We start from the raw sequence: 18,466 nt of genomic DNA on the forward strand, positions 1-18,466 counted from the left end.
AATCCCAGCAGATCAGCAGTTTCTGAAATACTCAGACCAGCCTGTCTGGCACCAACAACCATTCTACATATAAAGTCACTTGAAGCGATAGTTCACCCAAAAATGAAAATACTGTCATTAATGACTCACACTTATGTTGTTCCGAACCCGTAAGACTTTAATTCATCTTCACAAATGAAGATCTTTTTGATGAAATCTGAAATCTGTCCACTCTGATGTTTCAAAAAGTTCATAAAGAGATTGTAAAACTAATTCATAATAATTGATTGGTTTAGTCCAATTTTTCTCCATTGCTTTTTATGATGAACAGATTTAATTTAGGCTTTTATTTACATTTAAACATTGATTAGTGAACATAAAAAAAGCTCAACTGAATCTGCTTGACATGGGAGAACAAACCTCATTGGTTCTTGCAGAAGCTCAAACGTGCTGCGTAACACGAGAATGAACCTCATTGGTTCTCGCACGTCAAGCGAACATGCTTCACAACTGATGTGAGTTGATGAATACGTGCTGCGTAACACGAGAATGAACCTCATTGGTTCTCGCACGTCAAGCGAACATGCTTCACAACTGATGTGAGTTGATGAATGCTTATATGTGAATAAAAGCCTAAATTCAATCCTTTCATCATAAAGCGATTGTGTCTCTACAGAAAATATGGACTAAACCGCTCAATTCATATGGATTATATTTTTACGATCTCTATAAACTTTTTGAAACATCAAAGTGCGTAGCTGTCAGTGGAGGGACAGACATCGCTCAGATTTCATTAAAAACATCTTAATTTGTGTTCCGAAAATGAACGAAAGTGTTAAGGGCTTGGAACATGAGGGCGAACATGAATGACAGAATTTTTGGGTGAACTATCCCTTTAAATCACCCCATTCTGATTGCTTCAGCAAATCGTATTTACGATGTTGCTGCCATGTGATTGGCTGATTAGATATTTGCTTTAACGAGTAGTCAGTAGCATAAAGTGGCCGGTGAGTGTATAATTTTTCCTCCCATCTCATATTCACCATGTTACCGTTGGGGCGATTTCTAGCCATTGAAATATATTGTGCTTTGCATTACTAGAAACATTTATATTATAGAAATGTCCATGTGCTCTATCTGATGCTTAATACTATGCATGCATTCAATATGTGTCCATTCTCATATTCCAAGGGAAAAGTCCATGGCATGGTAAATCACCACCAGAGGGCAGTGTAAGACGCTACGCTTTCACACTTTTTGGAAACGGGCTACTTCAGAATCCTAATACGATAGCTCAAATATGAATCATACCTGTTTTTATTATTGTTTAGATTTCTGGATTATACTTTGTCATCTTAAATGTAATAATGTGCCTTTATTGGTGCGAGTATGTTGAGGTTAGGCAGGCGAACGAAACTTAGGGCACGAAAACTATTATGATGGCATAAGTTTATTATACACTTAAGGTTTTCGGGGGAAAAAACAAAAAAGGTATTTGATTCAGATTTCCATGAATCAAAAACTCGTCTGAACACCTTCGCAGTGGCGGTGACGCCCACATCCATGTGACTGTGACAGGCTTGTAGCGCAGTAAGTTTGTGCTCTCACTCCTGCAGCGCGCAAGCTGCGACTCAGTGTCGAGAGGAAGATGATGATGATGATGATGGTTATATGTGGGCTGTGATTAATTCAAGCGGATAGGATTCAGATCTTACCACATAGTGAGCACCTGCTGTGGCTGCTCAGCTCTGAGTGCTTGAGCTCTGGGTGTGACTGTTGTCTTTTGTCCTCCACCTGCCTCCTCTCAGTCAGATGAATTTACTGGAATATCTTCTGTATTAAACTGGATCGTGCTGGAATTACATTTAGCTGAAAAGTTGTGCATGCTCACTAGTTCACGGGTGCATCTGATCTGTCTCTCAGTGGCACTCTCGGCGTATCGGTAACTCATGTGTTTATGTGATTATTGGTGCTCATCTGATGTCACACAGTGAGTGAGCGCGCTCCAGATGCACGCGCTGTTTGATCGGAATTGGAAAGGGCTGGGAATCGATCTGTCTCCGGTCTCGTTACCCCACGGTGCCGTGAGGATGTTCAGCTGTGTCGGGTGTTTTTGGGTGCTCCTGTCCTCCTCCCTGGTCGCGATTTGCAGTTTCAGCTTCATCTCTCCCGCATGGATAGTGAAGGACCATCTGAAAAACAAGGACTCCGTGAGTTTCGGGCTCCTGTGGCACTGCTCCGAGTCTCAGGATCATATGTACAGATGTTACACCTTCGGCGGGCTGGGGAAATTTCAAGAGATTCCTTCAAGTTCTTGGCAGGTAGGCTGGATATTTGGTTAACATATGAGCAAAATACTAACCTAAAACAGTATTAGCTATAAATGTTGAGGATACTGCAACTTTTGAATCAAACGCAGCCTGACATGCAGAGCTACATCAACGTCAGTTTGTATGGCGCGTGCACAAGAAGCAACAATCACACAGGGGAACTTTTCTGTCCAAGGCTGATTGCAAACAAATGATGCTTCTATTAAGACATTTTTAGTTTTAAAGAGTAGGTTAAAACATATAAAACGTTTAGGTAACTCTTTATTTTACAGTGTCCTTGTTACACGTTACATGTTGCTATAGTAATAACTATAAACTATGGATAATTAAATGCAACTAACCCAAAAGTACACAACACGTAGTTAATTAATATTACTCAGTACCTAATTCTATAATTACACTGTAACAAGAAATCAAGGACACCTTAAAATAAAGCGTAACCAACGTTTTTATTACTTTAATGTCTTTTCCCTATTTTTTTAAGTGTTGAAATATTATACATTAATCTTTTTTCTAATTCATAAAAAGTGTTCAAATTGGCGAATTCCAACTTTCCACTTTTTTCAACCTTGATACTATATACCCCAGATATTGGTATTGTGACAGTTTAAACATCAGAAATGTCATTTTGAGCTTTTTTTGGTAACACTTTGTTTTAAGGTAATGTATTACAATAACAGTAAATTATGCATAATTACAACTAACTAACCCTAAACCAAACCCTAACTCTATAGTAAGTCCATGTAGTTAATTAATATTACTCAGTACTTATTTGAGTAAGTACAATGTAACAATGTCACCTTAAATGAAGTGTAACCTTTTTTTAAATCATGTGTCATAACTATAGTGTCATTATGCCAAAAGTCCAAGTTTTTCTCCAAAAAGTGATACAATTGTCATACAGAATCCACATTACTCCAAGCTAGATTATACCTCTTAGTTGGTTGTTCAAGTCCATGATCAGATATTTTTTCTAGAACATTTAATGTTTTATAGAGACAAAACACTAGTGTGCAGACGTTTAATTTTAAAAGATTTCAGAAGTGCCTTAATTGAATAATCACCATTACATTGCTTTATTGTGTTTCTTTGAAACAACATGGATTGTGAAAGGTGCTATACAAACATAAAATATATAATCACATGGTATAGATGACTTCTGGCACATTCCCTCTTCATGATGGGAAATAAAAGGGCAAACGTTGCTTATCTCAGAGCAGGACCATGGTAGTTTTCGCTCATTTGACATACAGATCTATTCTTAGCAGCAAAGTGCAGCAGTCATTTTCAATAATTCAAAGCCCATAAAGCAAGAGTAGAAATGGGACCATACCAGTAAATGCTGATCAGTCCTGCTGGCAAGAATAAAAACACAGTTTTACACAGCCTGTTGAAATTTCCTTTTGCAGTTTACAACCTTGTAACCTTTTCAAATGATCCAGTGTCTAAAATGGGGTCACTTGAAAAAAGCCATCACTTAAGCAATGGGATTGTGCTAATAGAGGCTCATGATTTCCTGAAAGGTTAGTTTGACATGAGTATTGTGTTTATCAGACTTCATCGGACTGTCCTCAATATACTCATAGCTGATTTGTCCTTGGGGAACATCTGTCTTTCCACCTCACCCAGTGCTGCTGTGCACCTAATGTGACCATTATAATAGCAAACGTATCATATTACTCTGGATTATATAAAATGCATCTTTTATTTCACACTGTTAGCTTTTCTATTGCCTTTGGTTCATTTTGACCCATTTTCAGTCAAAATACACTATAAATACATTGTTTTTTTATATTGGAAAAAGGTTTTCTCACAATGTCAGAATGTTGAAACAAACACATTTCATAAAAACTTTTTTTTTTTTAACAACTGTTTAGAAAAAAAGTGTTGAAGTCCCCCTGTGGTGAAAATCAAGCTTTTAATGTCTATGGTTTTTTTTTTTAAATGTGTTTTAAGACAAACCATGTGCAAATTCATAAGTCACCACCATTGCTGAGTATTTTCTCCTTAAAACTGCAGTGAACCAAAGACAGTCTCAAAAACACGGCTTGAAATTGCTGTTGTTTCTGATGTCACAAACTACCTTGTAACCAATCACGTCAGTGAGTGATTGTCAATGAGTGGATCTTTGAGCTGGTGTGAGTGAGTGGAGGCGGGGCTAATTTGCATATTCATAGATCTGCATATACTAAATGAGGCAAGGGCATGTATACACATTCAAGCTATTTTAAGGCATGAAGAAATTTTTTTTTTTAAAGGAAAAAAGGTTTAAATATATCATTTTGGTGATCAAGGATAATTTTTAAGGGATAAAATTATTGACTACAGGGGGACTTTAAATTTGACCCATATTTGACCTTTCACCACTGGCATTTCAGCGTTTAAAGGACAAGTTCGGTATTTTACACTTAAAGCCCTGTTTACAGATAATTTCTGATGAAATAGAACGGTTAAGATTAAAATTTGGACACATGCTGCTGTCCAGAGAATTTTAGGTTTATTTCGCTTTCCCCCCCACCTCCACAATGGCTGTATAGGTGCACTGGAACAATCCTTACTAAAACGCATTAAACTTTCGTTTACAAAGACCTGAAACTCACCGAGTGGTCAGGGGTGTTCACTGATATGCTCACACAAAAATCGCTGCAAAAGATGCTTTCCAACAGGTTTTATCGTAGTTTTTGTCCAACTCCATTGACTTGTATTGGATGTGCTGTGTGAGGTACGGTATTACTCCGCCGCTTCTTCTTCTGCTTCTTCTGTGTATTCAATGAAATGCCAGTGGTTTGCTTGCAATTGGCAAAGGTGCATTATCGCCACCAACTGGGCTGGAGTGTCTATTATTCAAGCTCTCAACGGAAGAATCTACGGGTGTGAGACGTTTGGAAAAATAGATCCACAGTTTTACAACGAATGGTAAAACACCTGTTGGAAAGCATCTTTTGCAGCGATTTTTGTGTGAGCATATCAGTGAACACCCCTGACCACTCGGTGAGCTTCATCTCTTTGTAAACGAAAGTTTAATGCGTTTTATGAAGTATTGTTCCAGTGCACCCATACACCCATTCTAGAGGTTTTGGGGAAAGCGAAAGAAACCTAAAATTCTCGGGACAGCAGCATGTGTCCAAATTTTAATCTTAACCGTTCTATTTCATCAGAAACGATCTGTAAACAGGGCTTTAAGTGTAAAATACCGAACTTACCCTTTAAGCAGCGTTGAATTCTTAATGAGTCAGTTAGAATTCTCCTTAATTTTCTAATTGTAATTTGCTCCTTAAACACTACCTGACAACAAAAACTCTGCCACTCTTTAATAAACACCTGTAGTAGAACAGTTTGTTTTGCATTAGTGGGAAATGTGGATTTATTGTGATGGATGTGGAAAGTGGGCTCATATTGACAGCTCCTGACATAATGGAGATTTATGTGTGAAATGCATGTGAACTAAAATGGCAGCTCTGTGTGCATTTTGTAAATTGAACAGAATAATCCACAAGTTGTTATGAAATGTGTCAGATATTATGAAATGCTAAAAGGGATGGCAAAAAGAGGACACGCATTCACTGAGGTTGTGTCCTGATGTTCTTCTTTTTACATTTATTTTTACTCCAGTTGTGTTGCTCAATATTCAATTATATGAGGGGGTCTTTGGACCTGTTGTATTCTAGTCAATAATTCATACATTTTTAATGATTTTCAGAGAGGATCAAATTTCTTAGGACATTAAAGCTATGTTCAGACTGCAGGCAAATCAGATTTTTTTCTCAAAAAAGCGTCCTGTCGAGTTGCAGTGCAGAACTCCTCCGTCGCACAGGAAAATGCTGAAATCTTTGCTTGGACATAGCATCTGAACACTGTGTGAATACTTCCGGCATTTTCGTCACTAGTTTTGACGTTCTCTACACAAAAGACAGTTTGAAATCTGATTCGAGCAGCCAGAGCGTCCAGACTGAGACGCATCTGTAAAAATCTGATTGGAATCGCATTTCAAACCACTTCCATATGTGGTTTGAATCAGGTTTGAATCAGATTTGAAAAAACAAAGCAGATTTTATGTTTTTTTTTTTTTTTTTTTTTTTTTTTTTTGCTGTCCAGACTTTCAAAACCCATTTGGATAAAATCTGGATTTCAGGTCAGATTTTTGCTGTAAGTCTGAACAAAAGTTCACAAAAATCACAAATGAGATCTCTTTAATTTCTCAGTTGATGCTCCTGAAAAGCTAAAAACACTGCAGAGCCGTAAATGGAGACGTTCAACAGAGATCTCAACAAACTGTGCTCAGATTTACAGAAATCCTTAGTAAAAAGTCAGATATTTTCAAATAAACTCATCAGTTTCTTTCAAAAGCAAATTGATTTTATATCTTTATACGTTGACTATACAATATAGATATTTAAATGCATTCCATTAACTGTTTTTAAACTAAAGTTTACAGATTTTCAACCTGCTTATTACAGTGTTGGCAGTCAGTGTAAATGAGCAATGTTTACTCTTTCTCTGTGTTTCCTGGACTGAGAAATTCACGTTTATTTGTCAGCAAAGCAGCCACAAACAGATGGATCAACAGAACAGTTATTGTAAGAGTAGGTTTATCACTAACATTGGCGGAACAAACAGAATGGCAGTTTTTTTTTCCGATTTTCCGTGGCGTTCTCTCTGAATTTACGATTCTTTGCATCCTAAAAGTTTGCTAAGGAGATTTCCTACAAAAACAAGGAGGTATTTGATTAATGAAGCGTATCCTTAGTAGACTGGTGGTAGTGGCCTTGGACGGCAACGTGCCCAGTGCATTATGTGTGTTGAAATTTTGGCATCCTTTTGTTCGATTTTTTTTTTTTTTGTCTTTCTACTATATAGGCAACCAAGGTTTTTTTTGAAAGCCCATTTTGGCAGCGGTGAAGTATCCCTTTAATCTAATGCACTACATCCCACCCTAGTCCTAAAAATACATTTTCAAGGTATTAAATTTAAGTTAATACATGAATAGATTAATAAATTAATAAGTTTATTTCCGTTTTCCCAGACAGACATATATATAGTCCATAGAAATGTAGTTCAGCTTCTGTGTTGCTTTGTTTAGACCTTTTTCATTTCAGATCATACAGAACACAGAAGCCTTCCTCTTGTTCCCTTAATACCCTAAAGCTCTCTCTCTCTCTCTCTCTCTCTCTCTCTCTCTCTCTCTCTCTCTCTCTCTCTCTCTCTCTCTCTCTCTCTCTCTCTCTCTCTCTCTCTCTCTCTCTCTCTCTCTCTGGAGCACAAACAACCTTGTGTCTTATGATTTATGTATGGATGAAACATTAGCATTTGAAAGGAGATAATAATAAATTGCATTTCTTTGATTTTCTTTTAGTGAAATTTGAAGGGCGGAGGATAAAGATTGTTCTGCCCATATGCAAGGCATTAGAGGGAAAGAAAGGAATGGATTTGGGAGTATTGTTTGGCAGTGATGTGTGCGTGGCTTCTGCTAAATGCTTCAGTACATACATAACTGAGTGTACACAACTCTGACTGCTGAATCATTTATTTATGAGCATTGTTAGCCTTGCCATCTTTGTTGTTTTGGAGATGAAGAGTTTGATTGTTTCTGAGTAAGCTTTAAAATGCTCATCTTTAAAGTGGATTTGCATAATAATCTTTTCTGTGTTAAAATACTTTCTCTTCACCCAGTTTAAAGTGCTGATATAACTGTAAATAAATCATTATTAGACTGACTCCCCAAGAGCGTAAACACTGTGGCTCTGTTCTGCTTTCAGCATTGACTTTTGAGTGCTTGATCGACTTCTGAACAATGTTGCCAACTAATTTTCAGGGGAGGTTGCTAAAGGCAGATCGATTTGTTGCTAAAAGTTGCTAAATGACGTTGTGACGTCATAGCGTTATGACGTCATTACGTAATCGCAACGCAAAACTACGCCATTATGAAATATGTAGATAATATTATTGTTTGTTAAATAAATTTATATATATATATATATATATATATATATATATATATATATATATATATATATATGTATAAACTTATTTTTTTTTACTAAAAAAAGTTGGTTTAGGGTTTAAACCAACTTTTTTTAGTTAAAGGTGGGGTATGTAATTCTCTTTTTTGGCCATTTTTTCAAAATCACTTGAAATGCTATTCCTAACCCACTTACAGCCACTGAGTTAGAAGCACTGAAATGAAAATTAAGCAATTTAATCATCTGTGGAACGGGCAGGACTCGAAAAACTCCAGCCAATCATTTCCAAGATCACCTAGAATCATTGGACAGTAAGTGCGTCAATCAAACGGTCGTACCATACCCCCCTCCCCCATCCATGTCCATGTTCTTCGAATGGGTGGAGTCAAAGGAAAGAAGGACCATTTGAGTTGTGTATTTTCAAAATCTGCCGGCCGTTTTGCAAATCACATATCCCACCTTTAAGACCTAAAACAACTTTTTTTAGTTAATGATCTGTAAGACTGGGGCTTTATTAATGCTGTTCATTTATTCAAGTAATTTATTTGACATTTGGGTATAAAGTGTTTTAATTCTACAATATATGCTGTAAAAAGGCTGTTCAACCTCTTCAGGTAGAACGGTGACTACTGCAGTTCAAATTTCCTATTGGAAGTTGTGGTGCCCTTACCAGCTCACCACGCCCTTGCGAGTGTTGTTTGGATTAGAGTCACTTTCCAAAAGTTGCTAAAAGTTGCCAAATAAACTTTAAAAATTGCTAAATTTGTTGCTAGGTGCTTTTTGAAAAAAAAGTTGCTATAGGGTAGTCTGAAAAGTTGCTAAATCTAGCAACAAAATTGCTAAGTTGGTAACACTGCTTCTGAATCTGAATTAACCAATGGTGTGAGTTTGGGGAAGGGCTACCTGTTTGTCTGACCAATGGCAGGAGGGTGTTTTGAAAATCTTTTGTCATTATTGACACTGCACATTTAGTTGTCTCTGCACAATAACGTTTTTTTTTTAATCAAAAAAAGCTCTGTTAATGAGGATTATGAAATAAATTATTATTATATTGGGTCCAAGCACCAACAGCTCATGTAGACAATACAGTAACACAACTGCCATGTACTTTTCTCATATAATGTGAGATTTTAAGGACTCTTTATGAAAGTATTATTCTATGTATTAAAAGAGACAACTTGCAATATAACTTGCAAGTCACATCTGACAACTTGACAAATATGGTTTCAATTTCATTAGGATATAAATGGTAAGATAACATTTAATAATATATAATCATTTTGGAGATCAGATTTGTTTGTAAACAGATTATATTAAATTCAGGCGATATTGTAAATGTACCATAGTTCTGCAAAACAATTTTTTGTGTTTTAAAAAACAAAACAAACATTTTAAGCTATTGAATCATTTACACTGATTCTATAAGACCTTAATGGTTATTTACCCTCTGGTGGGCAACATTAGCATTGCATCCATTATCTGTCATTGATATAGATGTTTGATATTTTAGAAATTGCTGTTACCCTTACAGGCATCAGATATTCTTGAAATTTGGCCGTTTCTTCAGTATTGCAAAGTTTGAACATTCAAAAGATATACAGTTAGTCTTTATGCACCATACTAACAGACATTTCAGCCAAACATTTCTCCAAAACCATTAAATTTAGCATCATTTTATTGATTTCTTTTTGTTAGGAGTATCTCAATATAATCTCAATTTTGTACAAATCGGACAAACAACAAGAGGGCGAGTTAGAAAAAGTAGTTTTTCAAAAAACTCAAAGCGGCGTGCAAATGTAATTTGAGGGAACTGAAGGATTCAGAGGAAAGTTTCATTTTATTAATGAATCTTGTAGGGCTTGACCCAAGGATTCAGAGGAAAAGAATTTTGATTCTGTCCCTTAAAATGCAGATGCACTTACAGTGCCACCTATTGTCTGATGGATGTGTGTGGGGTGCCTGAGTCATGCACCCCCCATGATTGGGACCATTGGGACTGGGACCATTCCACAAAGTTGAGATCTCTGCAATTTACGCTCTCGCGCTCAGAATAGTTGGCAAAGCAGTAAAAATACAATAGGGTCCCTGCACTTTCTGTGCTTAGACCCCTAAAAATAAGCAATCAAGCTTGCAGACTTGCTGGTACATTGGTAGGAAATGTCATTTATGTCAAGTTATTTTCTACACTGAGATGCTTTACTGGCTCAATCACATTAGTTTTTCATGCAGTTAGCACTGGATTTTCACTCAAAGAAGAGATCTATCTCTCTTTCTCTCTCCTTCACACAGATTTGCTGACAGAGGCTTTTGTCATGCATGGGTGGCTGCCTCTCTCAGGTTTGGGTGGTCCCATGTTAAGTGTTGTGCTCACTCGGCCATCAAGACATGAATACAGTACTTTTTCATCATGTCCTGCCTCAACTCATTGGTGTGCAGATTATTCCATTTATTTTAAGACTCCCGTCACATGTTTCCCATATACGGACGCACACACGTTTCTCAGCGTGCCCCGAACCCCCTTTCTCTGTAGATAGCTAAGGCTCATGGGGCCTGTGTTTAGGTTCACAGCATGACATTTTGTTGGTGTTTTGTAACTAATGGTACTGCAGTTTTCCAAAGAGGTGATGTGAATGTTAAATGGTTAAAGGGATAGTTCAGGATTTTAGACATGAATCTCTATAGCTTCCCCATAAGCAGTGTTGTGCATTGACCATGACTTACCCCCGACAGCGTCCTGTGAGCCGAGCTCCGGTCCAGTTTTGGTCAAGATGAAATTAGTCCGGCAAGTTTGCTGGGGTCACGGCAATAAAGCTTTTTTCTTCTCAAATCAATATGTGTTCAAAAGAGTGATATATTTGCGTCACTAAAACGTTGTCTATGGAGAGGTCAGACCTCGTAATGGCTTGGCACTATTTTCTCCCCTGTCATATCACTGCGCGCTGCCGCTACCTACAGCCAGCTGCGAGCAGCGCAGGCGCACACCACTTTTTCAGTTGTTCGCAGTGTTTACAGCAGTGTTTACGTGCTTAGAACAGCTACACGAACGAGCTAACATAGCTACTCACCAAGAGCGATCAGTTTGTACAGATATCCTTTTGGCTGTGTGTCAATGTTGTCATCGTCGCTGCTGTAGTCAGACATGTTATCGTTCTCTTTACGAGCTGTAAACAAAGTGACACGTGCGCGGCTCCCAGCTGGCTGTAGGTAGCGGCAGCGCGCAGTGATATGACGGGGAAGAAAATAGTGCCAAGCCATTACGAGGTCTGACCTCTCCATAGACAGCGGTTTTGTGCTGCAAATATATCACTCTTTTGAACACATATTGATTTTAAAAGAAAAAAGCTTTATTGCCGTGACCCCAGCAAACTTGCCGGACTAATTTCATCTTGACCAAAACTGGACCGGAGCTCGGCTCACAGGACGCTGTCGGGGGTAAGTCATGGTCAATGCACAACACTGCTTATGGGGAAGCTATAGAGATTCATGTCTAAAATCCTGAACTATCCCTTTAAACCAACTACTGTAACTGATAATGATTCGATTTATGTATGAACTGGTTTGTTCATCGTCATTCTTTGTTTGAGAAGTGTAGTAGCTCTAGCTGTCCTAAAGCACAAAACATACTCTGTGCTGCATGAATGCATAAAAATGTCAATGTTTCTGGTCTTAGGTCTCAGACATTCTAGCTACGCAAACTTGATTTCATGCATCATTGAAATCAACGCGTATGTCATTGCACAAGGGGTGTTTCTTCTACAGTCGTTTTTCTCATTCGGGTCAGCTATCTGTCAACTTTTGGTTACAGTTTATTGTAAGGTGAGTGTCACAGTGTAATTATACTATTAAGTACTGAGTAATACTTATTAACTGCATGTACTTACTGTAGGGTTAGGATTAGGGTTTGATTTATGGTTAATTGCTTGTAATTATGCATAATTTACTGTTATTACTACAGCAAGTGCATGTAACACTTGTAACAAGGACACTGTACAATAAAGTGTTACCAAACTTTCTTAGCCTAAGGCCCCATCCCCCATCCAACGAAAAACGGGTCGGCAGCGTTTCTAAACTTCTCCCTTTTGAGTCTCCGTTTTTGCCGTTTTAGTCTGGACGGGAGGTGCAAACGTAGCAAAAGGTCTCCGTTTTTAAACGAAAACGCAGTAGTGTGGATGGGGCCTTAGACATGTTTATAGCTAGCTAACTGAACAACTTAGTGCTACAGGTATGAGTCCTAAAGCCCAGTTTTGAGTCGGGATTTTGCACTTCAGGCTCCATTGTCATGAAGTTAATGGGTTTTTGGTTAAATGCCTGAAATAAGATCTGTGTTTAACAGTTTTTGGCTTACAAAATTATGTAATTCTCGCAGCCCTGTGTATAACCTTCTTATAATAAATAATGTCACCCTCTTGAATGCTAACATTTCTTTAGCGATGTTCAAAAACATTTTTTTTTTTTCAAAATCAATTTTTTGTACTGTAGGTGGCCTGAACAACTAGCCAGCTAATTGCTCTTAAAGAATCCCTGTACAGTTTGACTGGTTTTGGGTTCACCTTATGCAAGAGCAAGACACATTCTAGCATTTTTAAACAAATAGACAAACTGAACTAAACTTAAAGGGGTCTTGATGCATATTTTGTATTGTTGGAATATTTTATGACATGCCATCTTAGAAATGCAACACTTATGGTGGGACACGCGAAAAAACACAATGAGATGAGCCTCAATTGGACTGATAATTTATTAGCCAACGAGTTAAACATTGTGACCCATCCCTAACTGTAAAACAAGTAGGCTTGATATAAGCGTACCCCATCAAGTGTATGTCTGATTTTACATGAGGATAAAAGTAGTGTTTCTGTCATTCAAATAATAGAGCATGCTAGCAACATCAAGGTCATGGGTTTTGTTCCCTAGGAATGCATGAACTGATTAAAATTGGTACCTTGAATGAAATATAGCTTTGGCTTAAAGCGTCTAGCTTTAAGCATGGAAATGTCAATGTTTATAAGCTCTAAAAAAGTCAGTGTTTTGATGTTAGATGTTAAACATGCTGTCTGTGTTCCTTGATAAATATTACATTCAATACATTCCTCACTATTGAATCAGCAAAACCTGATCTTCTTGGTTACTGCCCGCATAGTTCTTCTGAAAATACTCTCTCATGTTTTCTGTGTTGCATAATGGAGGTATGTTCTTAGGTCCCTGTCTTGGTCTCTGTATTTGTCTCCCTGCTTCAGATCCTGTTGTTTTATGGTGAAACTTTTGTTATTCTCTTTGCTTCGTCTCCATGTTTCAAAGCAGGCTGTCTGGATGTTGTCAGGCAGCACTCGTGATTGTGCTGCTACTGCCATCATGCTCTTGATGGAGAAGAAATTAAATGAAGCTCCGAAAAAGTGAATATCTTTGTCCCTTTTAGACCATGTTAACACTTGGCAGGTTTGGCTAGATTAAAATGAACTCTGCCATCTGAACCTCGGTGCTTCAACAAACAAGCGGACCGAGACCCACCATTTCCAAAGTAACTCTGGTGCGGTTCGACTGAAACATGAGTGCAGCAGACCAAGGACATCTAAACAAACGACAAAACAGGATGTGATGTCACAAGAAAAAGGACAGAATGCTCAAGCATACTTGGTTATTCTCGAGCTACATTGCCCATTACAGTTCGATACAGGCATCAGAACTGAAAACATAAGTGCCATCATGACTGAAGGTGATCACGTTCTATTTTCTTTGTTCAGCCAAAATTTGCTCTTTGATTATCGTAATTTCATTGTAGGCTATATCCATCCGCACTTTTTCATCATCACTTTAGGATTCCTTGATGTCTTAAAATAAAAAAGACTCATAATCACTAATATAGCTTCTCTCTGTCCTAGATCCCCATGGGCATGAGTGTGCTGTTGACAGGCTGAGTTATTAGTTCTTGTTGAGAAAGTCGTTCTACCCTGGGCTACAGTGGTAGACAGCGACAAATGCACTGGAAGAGCATGTTGTGGAGGAAGTGATGCTCACTCAAATTGTTAAAAGCTTAAGTGATTACAAAGAGACGTGACAGAACAGTAATGAAGTAAATGTTGAATGTTGGACTGATATTAAAGCTATACTGCACTCACTAGGACAGTAAGGGTTTTTCAAAACCTCTAACCCTAAGTGTTACAATTTGTTGGGTAACTCATCCTGCACTGCTTGTGCTATGGACATTTTTGATACTTTACATTGTATAGTGGACCTTTTTAGACAATAGGCTTTATGCCCAGCTCCACTACTTCCTGAACTTCAGCCAGCTCCTTTGTTTCCTGTCTGCAATTATTGGACAAACTGATTAATCCAGGTGTGCCTGACCTTAGTAACAATAATCAGACACACCTGGATTAATCAGTTTGACCAATAATGACAGACAGGAAACAAAGGAGCTGGCTGAAGTTCAGGAAGTAGTGGAGCTGGGCATAAGGCCTATTTTCACCTGATAGGCAATAAAATGGGCTAAAAACCCAGAGGGCCCTATTTTAACGATCTGAAACGCAAGTATGAAGCGCAAAACGCAAGTAACTTTGTGGGCGGGTCTTGGGCGCTGTTGCTATTTTCCCGGCGGGATAAATGACTCTTGCGCCCGACGCAAATCTAAAAGGGGTTGGTCTGAAGTAGCTTCATTATTCATAGGTGTGGTTTGGGTGTAACGTGAAATAAACCAATCAGAGCGTCATCTCACATTCCCTTTAAGAGCAGACGCGCTTTTTCCATGGCGGATTGCTATACGGCGGATTTGCCAGGCGCACGCCAGGAGCGGTTCACAGCCGAGGAGAGCAACGCTCTCGTCACGGCCGTAAAAGAGAGAAGTTACATTGACATGGAGAAACCCACCCAAATTAACTTAAAGGTTAAACAGGCGTATGATAATTTGGGTAACTAATTCGGGTAACTATCTATCTATCTATCTATCGTAATAATGTATGATTTGCAAAAATGAAAACTGCTGCTTCTGTGTAGATGAGAGAATCAAAGTGTATGCGCGTTGTGCACACGCTACATTGATTATGGCCAAGCATGCGCCCTTAAAATAGCATATGAATAACATGCGTAACGCGCCACTGACTTTAAACTATTTTTTCCTGGTTAGTGGCGCAATTGTTTTCTAAAATTACAAATTTCCAACTATAGGAGGTAATTAAACCATGTGTGAAATGAAATAGAGACTTTGTAGGTTCTTTACATGCATCTGCAAGCAATCTCAACCTTATGACACAAGCTGATTGGCCACAAGCTGATTCTGCCGCCAATTAGATTGTTTGCTCAACATTGAAATAATCTGGTTCAGTGTTTGCTGTAAGCTGGTCCTGCAACGCACTGTCAGAGTTCCTCTGAACCCCTCCACCTCCCCCAGTTCCACCTGCCTAGATCTGCTACAGGATTTATCTATTCATGCAGCAGCAGCATACATGTTTACAGCAGCACATTTGTGTATCTAATGGGAGTAACAAATCCATAATTGCTCTGCAACAGCAGCTGCATGCGTAGCAGATCTAGTCCGCCAAGACCAAATACATTAACATTGCCATATTCATTAACGCTCCCCCTAGCCCTGGACCCTTGTTTAAAACCTCCTGGTCTAGAATGCTATATAAATGTAATGCACTAGTGGAAGGGCTCACAGTTCACAGAACAGCTCCTTGCAGCTTCCATTCTCTCTCTCACAAGCACACATGCTGCGTCTCTCTTTTTCCTTGAGTTCCTTGTAGTCTGTATCTTGAGAAGGCAGCAGTAATTTCCTGCATCTGAACCTGTTAAGGGCACTCGGCCCGTGGAACCAAACCACCGAATCTGCGAGTTTTATCATGGCCACCACATTGCTGTCTAATGAAATGATGGATGAGGCCTAGTTTCTCTCTCTCTCCCTCTTTCAATCTGCCTCTCTCTTCCTCTCAGTGCAGGAATGAGAGAGAGAGATTGCGCACAGAGCAGAGCAGAAGCATGGCGGTCCCAGCAGAGAGAACCCACATATTAAACTGGCACAGGGGCCAGCGGATCAGCTGTCAGGCTGAGAGATATGCAACACCCCGGCTCCATGCATTTATACAGAGAGCAGAGCAGCACAAGGGGAGAAAGCCTTCAGATCGAAGCCAGTCACTCAGTACACACACGACCCCAGGTTTTTCTCACTGCAGATTTACAGGGTCATAGTTAAGATATTTCCTTCTTTCTCTGTATAGTCCTGCTCATACATTTACATATGCCTTGCAGAGTCTGTAATGGGTTTTCCATTAAAATAAAAAGTGATATCATAATACTTTTTGTAAAAGCGATAAACAAATGGCAGATTCCTCAAGGGAAATGTAAACTTATGAGCAGAACTGCACAGCTCTCTTGTTTCTGTCAGGACATCCAGTGCATCAACAAAGCCTCCGGCTAATGGAAATATCCTCCCTTATAGGTTGTAGTGATAAGGTAAGAGATATATTGGGGTTGTGTTTGTGGAACAAGGCTCTGGAGAGGTGTTACTCCCTATCAGATCAGCCCCAGAGAGGATGGGGAAGCAAATTAGTGTCATTCTCATTAATTCACTTTTTTTCCTTTAGCCCTGTTTACAGCTGGTATTAACATCCATCTCGGGTGATCCATTCAACTGAGCTCAGCTGTTCTCCACTTGTGAGAAAATAAAGTGCCACATTACAATATATAGCCATAACATTTTTTAAAGAAGACTCATGCCCACCAAGGCTGCATTTATTTGATCACAAATACAATAAAAACATTGATATTGTGAAATATATTACAATTTAAAATACATGTTTTCTACTTTTAATGTATTTTAAATATTATTTATTCACGTGATGGCAAAACAGAATTTTCATCATCATTACTCTAATCTTCATTGTCACGTGATCCTTCAGAAATCATTCTAATATGCTGATTTGCTGCTCGAGAAAAAAATTCTGATTATTATCAATGTTGAAAACAGTTGTGCTGCTTAATATTTTGAATATGTGAAAACCATCAGGGTTCTTTGATGAATTAAAAGTTCAAAAGAAGAGCATTTATGTAAACATAAATTACAAATGTCTTTACTGTCACATTGTAAGTTGAGTAAATGTAAAAAAAAATTAAGCCACTGGCTGCAAAGCTAATTTCAGTTAAATCAACCCTCCCCGGCAAGTACAGTAGACCTTAAGTACTGTGAAATTATTTAATTGGAATCCACTAAAATGAACATTTCTAAATATAAAACTCTGATCAATTTACTGTCTTTACTAATTTCTTTTAAAAAATCACACTGATCCCAAACTGTATTATTATTATTACAGTTTTTTAATGTCTTTAGTCTAATGCCTAAGAAGCATTTGAACTATTTACTCTTACATAAACCCTGTCCACCAAGAGGTTAATACAAGGTGTAAACTGCTTTTTTTAATAGTCTTATGAGAATGATTTTTGTATAGAAAAGTAGAGCAGTATTGACCTGACTTGAGTTTCACTTACACAAGTGTGATAACCTTTAATTAATATGTCAATAATGAGAATCAGCTTTATCAGGTCAGAGCAGTTCTGTCCCTGAGTGGCCTTCTCACTGACCTCACCATCTCAAGGCTTTGTTCCCTCAGGAACTCAAAACAAGAGGCTCTAATTGAAGCAAGAGTGTCTGAATGCAATAAAGAGCAACAGAACGAATGACATTGTGAGTTCAGCTTTTGATGGGATTTAATCTGGCTATGGATAATTCACTGATAATACACGGCACATATTAAAATGGTTTTGGACTCCTTTGGGAACAGCAGAGAGAGGATTGTGGATGAGGGAGAGTTCAGTGTCAGCATCTGTGGCAGAGATATGGCGACTGTTTGGATTGGATGGCATTCTGGCATGACAGATAACAGTAAATAATATAGACTGTGTTACCACGATAGAGTTGAGAAACTGTGATCAGAGTAATGGTTGGCGCATAGAAACATCACAAACAGGAACTCTTTTTGAGTACAAAAGCATTGGCAGTTCAATCTCACACACTGCAGAATCTATCGGCCCTTAAAGTCGGCATGAAGTTGAAGTTGCGATTGTCTTTTCTTCACTGTTGTGATGTATATCCAAGTGAAACGGCTTTTCGAACAAGAAAAAATGTAGCCCAGGACTTTATTTTGTCTATCAGGAATTAGAGCTGCACGATTAATCGTTAAAAGATCGCAATCTCGAACACCCATGCGA

At 38.4% G+C, this 18,466-nt stretch overlaps 1 protein-coding gene across 1 annotated transcript in view; it reads left to right on the forward strand.

Annotated features, from left to right (window-relative positions):
* Positions 1-1,612: 1,612 nt before the first annotated feature.
* The window catches only part of lhfpl7 (LHFPL tetraspan subfamily member 7), a 161,498-nt gene continuing 144,644 nt past the window's right edge, over positions 1,613-18,466 (forward strand). The window contains exon 1 of the mRNA XM_081365647.1: positions 1,613-2,300. Coding sequence (XP_081221773.1) covers positions 1,989-2,300 — 312 coding nt within the window. The 5' untranslated portion in view covers positions 1,613-1,988. The remainder of the gene's footprint in view (positions 2,301-18,466) is intronic.

This window comes from Scardinius erythrophthalmus (assembly GCF_964197995.2).
Source record: "Scardinius erythrophthalmus genome assembly, chromosome: 5".
Taxonomy (NCBI): domain Eukaryota; kingdom Metazoa; phylum Chordata; class Actinopteri; order Cypriniformes; family Leuciscidae; genus Scardinius; species Scardinius erythrophthalmus.